The sequence below is a fragment of the Aedes aegypti genome, chromosome 1 (assembly GCF_002204515.2).
Source record: "Aedes aegypti strain LVP_AGWG chromosome 1, AaegL5.0 Primary Assembly, whole genome shotgun sequence".
Taxonomy (NCBI): domain Eukaryota; kingdom Metazoa; phylum Arthropoda; class Insecta; order Diptera; family Culicidae; genus Aedes; species Aedes aegypti.
Window position 1 is genome coordinate 306,114,216 of NC_035107.1, and position 7,869 is coordinate 306,122,084.

General features: G+C 46.4%; 1 protein-coding gene across 1 annotated transcript; it reads left to right on the top strand.

Annotated features, from left to right (window-relative positions):
- Window positions 1-1,968: 1,968 nt before the first annotated feature.
- Window positions 1,969-4,773, top strand: LOC5575225. Its single transcript, XM_001655581.2, has 2 exons — window positions 1,969-3,023; window positions 3,080-4,773. Exons 1-2 carry the CDS (start codon window positions 1,969-1,971, stop codon window positions 4,104-4,106), a joined length of 2,082 nt encoding a protein of 693 aa, XP_001655631.2. The 3' UTR covers window positions 4,107-4,773.
- The last annotated feature ends 3,096 nt before the right edge of the window (window positions 4,774-7,869 follow it).

The window sequence follows — 7,869 nt, forward strand, 5'->3', positions numbered from 1 at the left end:
ATGACAAACACTTGAATGACGCTGAAATAACGCCAGAAGGTCAAAATAGGAATGGTGATCAAAAAGTAAGTTCAGCAGAAAATAGAAACCAAAAATGCCAAAAAGAAGTTCGAATCTGGTAAACAGATCAGCTACTGGAAGCTAGTGAAGGTACCAAAAGTGAAATAAGTTCGAGGAGATGCATTGAAGCTGAGTTTATCAAAGTCCGCTGGACACCAGACCATATCTTCACAGACCGAAGGAAGGTTTGAGTGAAAATCTAAATAAAATAATTCCAGTTTGTTTGATTCTTGCCGGGGACATCGACAGGGTGACAACAACCGAAGTACCGTAATCCGGGGGCAAATTGATCACTGGGGAGATTTGATCAGGCCGATACCAAAAAAACATTTCCTTCCAAGGATGCTGATGGTTTTGTTGGCACCACAGACATTCCATGTTTTGTAGTTCATAGATGTCTTACGATGATTTTGAGCTACAGTGGGAATTCTCTCGTCGGGGGTCCGCTACATGGAATGGCTCGATGGTTGGATGCTAGCTGGTTGGAAAAAAATCCAACTAAAAAGCACTCGAATGTTAAGAAAAGATGTCAAACTGGCTTTGACGTCCGAGTAACGTCGCATTGAAGTCTCCATATATAGAACAAATGTGCGTTTCGTGACGTTTTTATCTCCAGATGCGTTAGTCTGGAGCATTTTCACCAACTAACGGGTCGGATTCGCTAGATGGAAGGCAGTCGTGTTCCAACCAGCGAATTCCAGCTGTATTTGATTTTTATTATTAAAATATTCACACTTTTTCAAGGTGTAAGCAATACAGTTGAAAATGTCGAAGCTAAACAATCCACTGGTGCTATGCCTACATTTCAACTTTGAGGGTTTAAAATGTTGTGTAAGCTTAAGTATGAACTACTGAACAAATTTTTGATATCATACAGCATAGCAAGTATATTTTTTTGCTCAAAAAAACCGTTTATCTCAAATAATGCGCTTATTTCAAAGGAAATTGCCTACATTTAGGCGTATTATATAGATTTTCAAAGTTTAATTTTGCAATAAAATGATCAAATGCACGAGTTGTAAGAATTTTGATATCATTTTCAAATTCAGGGGACCAAAATTTAGTAGATAGGGGAATTTTTATTCTTAAATCTGCTTTGTCGAAATCACTATATAATCAATTTCACCCCAGCGTGTCATTTTAATTTTTTGATATTAAAACTATTTTTATTATATTGGAGTACTGATTTTGTCGAAATTTATTTGACAATATTTGAATTCCGACGGACAGCACAGCAAAAAGTTGTAAAATAGTGATCAATTTGCCCCCGAATTACGGTACAATTATTCACAAGATCAGCCAATTTGTTTGTTTCGTGATTAACATTGAAATTGTGTTCAAACCGGTAGAATTTCCTAGTCGTATAAAACACCCATAATCAAAACTATGAGATGCGTATGTTCGAAATATGCAATCATCAGAGGAAAAATGTTCAATTTGTAGTTCATCTTCTTCACCTCCTTCAGGATCTCCTGAACATTTTTGTTGAAAACACTACTTTGCTTACTCTGATTTGTTTAAATGTTTCACATCTGACTTCAGTGTCGTGAAGGAATAGGAATCACTGTGATAAGATACGCTGTTTTACTACTTCATATTGGGGATTGTATTTCGTGGCACACGCGTCACATTGCAAGCTTACGGTAGAATACCCGTTCCTTTATAAAGGGTGCAACTTAATGAGCGAAAGGTGGACATTCAACGTGGAAAACTGTAATCGACGATAATAGCGCCCGCGAGCTGCTCGTTGAAGCTTCATGTCCTGCGGCGTCAGTTCAAATATTTACTCTCAAATTTCGGTCGATTGATACCGAGAAATGTTTGCTCAGCAAATCAAATATTCACCTCGGGGCAATTCCCAAATCTATATAACGGAAGTGCCATCATAATGGGAACCATCTCTCAAAAATGCGGCACTATTTCATTTGGATCGCGGCTGTCCAACTGGTAACCGCGGAAGTCTTCTTCGAGCAGAACGTCGAAGAGAATCTCCTGACGGTGGTTCCCTGCGTGAAGCGTCTCTGTGAGAAATACTTCAAATCGGAACGGGCCATGAAGGGTTCGCTGGCCATCATCAACATCAAACCGGACACGTCGCAGTTCCAGTTGAGCATTTTGAAATCGTTCAACGAAGATCCGCGGCACGAGATGGGCGTCATGGTTAAGGACGGCCGGAAGAAGCACCAGAACGCCTCGCACGTGACCGAGAAGGCCAAGAACTACCTGCTGATGGTGAGCGACTCTTCGGAGCTGGATCCTCCGATCAACCAGCTGCGGCGGTTGCCCACGTGGAATCCGTTGGCCCAGGTGGTGGTTTTGTTCACCTCGGAGATGACTCCGTTGATTTTCGAGATCGAAGTTCGGAACGCGCTGCAGAAGCTGTTCGAGAACTCGGTGTTGAACACTAATGTGATGGTTCAGCGGTACGGGACTAGCGTCCTGGAAGTGTGGACTTGGTTTCCGTATGAGAACGGGGGTTGTGCGGATGACATTGTGAATATACGGTTGATCGATGAGTGCGAATATACGGAAATATCTGTCGAGGACGTGGAACAAGCGGAAAGTAACGGATTCGTAGACCCGGATCTTGAATATTTGAATGAAACGTACGCCAACAGTTCTTATGCGATACAAAGAGACTTGGAGGTTGGAGATGACGATGCATCATCAACCTCCCAGGAAACCGTATGGATGTTCCGCGAGAAGCACTTCTTCGCGGACTTTGGACCGAAGATACCGAAAGACTACAACGACTGTCCGCTGAAGGTGTCCACGCCCATATGGGAGCCGTTCGTAGTGGGCAACGAAACGTTCATCGAGAAGGGCCTGGAGGTGCTGATGATCGAAGCGATCACCGCCAGAATGAGGCTCACGCCGGTTTACCGGATCATCGAACCGGAAAGGACCACGGCGCGGATCACGGCCGACAACATCACCGGGTTCTACGCGGATTTGATCAAGAGGTAGGTTTCGTAGGTATTTGTCTTCTAGCACATTGATCAACCTTCGTTGTTGACAGGCGAACGGACGTCATGATTGGCGGTCTGTACGAGAACCCCATCAGCCGGAAGCTCCTATCGTCGACCATTCCGTACTACCAGGACGATTTGACGTGGTGCGTTCCGACGGCTCGGCACGCTCCCAAGTGGCTCAACGTGTTCATCATCTTCAACGTGTGGACCTGGCTGATTGCGATCGTGATCGTGTTCTTCGCTGCGGGCATCATCTACTGCTTCAACCACGTGGAGAAGGGCTACCCGGAGAACTACACCTGGATGGCGTTGCAGTCCCTGGCGTTATCCTTGAGTGTCTACGCCCATTACTGGCCGAAACGATTCTCCGTTCGGCTGTTCCTGGTTGGATACATGTTCTACGGAATACACTGGAGCGCCGCCTATCACAGTTTCCTCATATCGGTTCTCACGCGGCCTCGTTTCGAGACTCAGGTCGCTACGGTGGAAACTGCGATCGAGCAAAACTTCCACTTCGCTGGAGCGGAGAATACTCTGGTGTTCTTCGACAGGCCGGATTCCTTCTCGAAGCACATCGCTCGCATCTATGAGACTTGTCCCAATATGGACGACTGCTTGGCGCGCTTGCATTCGGAACGGACGATCGCGGTGGCCATTTCCCGGGCGCATTCGCATAATAGCAAGAGCATTGGCGAGGCGGAGATCTTCTGCTTCCCCAGAACGGACAACATCCAGACCTATTCGGTGGGAATGATGGTGAAGAAGGATTTCCATCTGTTGCCGAAGATCAACGATTTGATTAGGAGGATCAGCGAATCTGGGTTGCTGGGCAAGTGGCAAGTGGAGAGCGACAAAATTCGTATTGATGAGGATTTGGACGAAGGAGGCGGGGGAGGTGATGGCCATGGTGATGGGCAGATCGTCCTGAAGGTGGAGCATATCGAAGGCGCATTTATCCTGGGAGCCGTGGGACTTGGCCTGGCAACGATCTCCTTCATAGTGGAAGTGGTTTATTTCAAGTTGAAGCAAAAGTACAAGTGGGATGATTCCACTTTCAGCAATTTGATCTGTTAGGGGTCGAAATTGTTTTACCAGCAAACATTTTACGCACAAAACAGAAGACCTTCAAGCCACTTAAGCAAATAGGTAATTTTCAGACGCAAAGAGTAGCGGGTATTCACACCGGTAGTAGCATCAGTAGACATCCAGAAGTCAATATAAAGTGGAAAATTGCTCCATTTAATTGACGATAATGAAAGGTAATTTGAAGCAAGCATTGAATCCACTTACTGGTGGAAAAGAAGCACCACCAACAAAGTAGGCTTCGGTGTCGCCGTTCGTTGGGAGCTTACAGTAAAGGGTACACTTCTTCGGTATACCGTCGCAGCAAGCCATGGTGCGGATTCGAAAATCGTTTTCGAAGAGCGACTGGTTAGCCGAATTGAGATGTGATGGCATTGCAAGGTGAAGGGATTTAAATGTGCGTTCATGGCGATTGACAGGCCATTACACCCCCGTTTTGGATCAACAAGCTGGTTTGATTTCTTGCTCATAAAAAGCCTATTGTGTCGGCAATTTTAAAGAAAAAAAAGGTGCCGTACTTGAAGAGTGCATTTTTTTAGCAATCGTTTTGGTGCGAACAGTAACCCCTTTTACTAATTATTCGTGGAAAAACTTGGCATTGAGAAAATATACTTCTAGAATACCGTGCACCCCCGTTAATTTGAACGATACCTCATGCAAAAAAAAAAAAAAACCTCATGCAAACCATCGAGGTTCATTTTTAATTTGAACAACTAGTCACCCTAGAACCATTTTCAATCTGAACGATGTGTAAATTAACGGGGTACAAATTAAGAAGTGTTCAGATTAAATGTGGTCAAATCAAAGGGGGTACCCGGTATGTGCATTCAATTAGAATAATAAAACCGAAGTGAGACTGATATGCCTTCATTGTTCAATATGTAACTGCATTAACTTCATATTTCTGTAACAAGTGTTTTGCGATTGAAAAATGTGTTGATTCGGAAATCAATATCGGACGTTTAAGATTCTATGACCAGTACTGTAAAAAGGCTATTTCGAATGTTAGTGAAAATAAAGTGAAATTTTGTGCCATTTACGATGAAAAGTAATTATGATAATTGGCAACACTCCCCAGAACAATCAAGAAAACTTCAATGTGTAAAATAAAGAGTTTTAATATTCAGCAAAGTAGTAGAAGGCGTAGATTGGTGCATTGGAAAACTAAGACTGGTAACATTGGAGGAAGAGGCTGCCTTCCACCGGAAGCTTGAAAGGCTTCCACAAATAAATTAGGAAGGCTTCCACACAGAAGCTTGGAAGGTTTCCACCAGAAGTCTGGATAGCTTCCACCAGAAGTCTGGGAGGCTTCCATCAGAAGCTTGGAAGTCTAGAAGAGGATTTCATCAGAACTAGGAAGAAGCTTCCATCAGAAGTCTGGAATGCTTGGAAGTATTGGAAGGCGACCACAAGTCAGAAAGAGGCTTCCATCAGTAGTGTGGAATGCTTGCAAGTCTTGGAAGGCTACCAGAAGTCTGGAAGAGGCTTCCATCAGAATTTGGAAGAGGCTTCCATCAGAAGTCTGGAAGAGGCTTTAAGAAATTCGAAAGAGGATTCCATTAGAAATCTGGAAGGCTTCCACCAGAAGCTTGGAAGGCTTGCACCAGAAGTCAGGAAGACTTCCACCAGAAGTCTGGAACGCTTGGATGTCTTGGAAGGCTACCTGAAGGCTGGAAGAGGCTTCCACCAGAAGTCTGCAAGAGGCTTTCATCAGAACCTGGAAGGAGGCTTCTGTCAGCAGTCTGGAAGAGGCTTCCATCGGATGTCTGGAAGAAGCTTCTATCCGATGTCTGGAAGAGGCTTCCACCGGAAGTCTGGAAGGCTTCCACCGGAAGTCTGGAAGGCTTCCCACCGGAAGTCTGGAAGCCTTCCATTCCACTAGAAATCTGGAAGGCTTCCACCGGAAGTCTGGAAGGCATCCACCAGAAGTCTAGAAGGCTTTTACCAGAAGTCTGGAAGGCTTCCACCAGAAGTCTGGAAGGCTTCCACCAGAAGTCTGGAAGGCTTCCACCAGGAGTCTGGAAGGCTTCCACCAGAAGTCTGGAAGGCTTCCACCATGAGCTTGGAAGTCTAGAAGAGGATTTCATCAGAACATGGGAAGAAGCTTCCATCAGAAGCCTGGAATGCTTCGAAAGTATTGGAAGGCTACCACAAGTCAGAAAGAGGCTTCCATCAGTAGTCTGGAATGCTTGTAAGTCTTGGAAAGCTACCAGAAGTCTGGAAGAGGCTTCCATCAGCAGTCTTGAAGGATTGGAATTCTTGGAAGGCTACCATAAGTATGGAAGAGGCTTCTATCAGAAGTCAGAAAGAGGCTTCCATTGGAAATCTGGAAGCTTCCACCATAAGTCAAGAAGGCTTCAACCAGAAGTCGGGAAAGGCTTCCACCAGAAGTCTGGAAGCTTCCACAGAAGTCTGGAAGCCTTCCACCAGAATCTGGAAGGCTTCCACCGGAAGTCCGGAAGCCTTCCACCAGAATCTGGAAGGCTCCACCAGAAGTCGGAAGGCTTCCACCAGAAGTCTGGAAGGCTTCCACCAGAAGTTCTGGAAGGCTTCCACCAGAAGTCTGAAGGCTTCCACCAGAAGTCTGGAGGCTTCCACCAGAAGTCTGGAAGGCTTCCACCAGAAGTCTGGAAGGCTTCCACCAGAAGTCTGGAAGGCTTCCACCAGAAGTCTGGAAGGCTTCCACCAGAAGTCTGGAAGGCTTCCACCAGAAGTCTGGAAAGGCTTCCACCAGAAGTCTGGAAGGCTTCCACCAGAAGTCTGGAAGGTTTCCACCAGAAGTCTGGAAGGCTTCCACCAGAAAGTCTGGGAAGGCTTCCACCAGAAGTCTGGAAGGCTTCCACCAGAAGTCTGGAAGGCTTCCACCAGAAGTCTGGAAGGCTTTCCACCAGAGTCCTGGAAGGCTTCCACCAGAAGTCTGGAAGGCTTCCACCAGAATCTGGAAGCTTCCACCAGAAGTCTGGAAGGCTTCCACCAGAAGTCTGGAAGGCTTCCACCAGAAGTCTGGAAGGCTTCCACCAGAAGTCTGGAAGGCTTCCACCAGAAGTCTGGAAGGCTTCCACCAGAAGTCTGGAAGGCTTCCACCAGAAGTCTGGAAGGCTTCCACCAGAAGTCTGGAAGGCTTCCACCAGAAGTCTGGAAGGCTTCCACCAGAAGTCTGGAAGGCTTCCACCAGAAGTCTGGAAGGCTCCACCAGAAGTCTGGAAGGCTTCCACCAGAAGTCTGGAAGGCTTCCACCAGAAGTCTGGAAGGCTTCCACCAGAAGTCTGGAAGGCTTCCACCAGAAGTTGAAAGTCTGGAAGCTTCCACCAGAAGTCTGGAAGGCTTCACCAGAAGTCTGGAAGGCTTCCACCAGTAAGAAGTCTGGAAGGCTTCCACCAGAAGTCTGGAAGGCTTCCACCAGAAGTCTGGAAGGCTTCCACCAGAAGTCTGGAAGGCTTCCACCAGAAGTTCTGAAGGCTTCCACCAGAAGTCTGGAAGGCTTTCCACCAGAAGTCTGAAGGCTTCCACCAGAAGTCTGGAAGTCCACCAGAATCTGGAGGCTTTCACCAGAAGTCTGGAAGGCTTCCCACCAGAAGTCTGGAAGCTTCCACCAGAAGTCTGGAAGGCTTCCACCAGAAGTCTGAAGGCTTCCACCAGAAGTCTGGAAGGCTTCCACCAGAATCTGGAAGGCTGTCCACCAGAAGTCTGGAAGGCTTCCACCAGAAGTCTGGAAGGCTTCCACCAGAAGTCTGGAAGGCTTCCACAGAAGTCT

Coding starts and splice junctions, on each gene's coding strand:
- LOC5575225 (XM_001655581.2), top strand. CDS start 1,969: ATGCGGCACTATTTCATTTGGATCGCGGCTGTCCAACTGGTAACCGCG. Junction 3,024..3,079: donor TACGCGGATTTGATCAAGAG/GTAGGTTTCGTA, acceptor CGTTGTTGACAG/GCGAACGGACGTCATGATTG.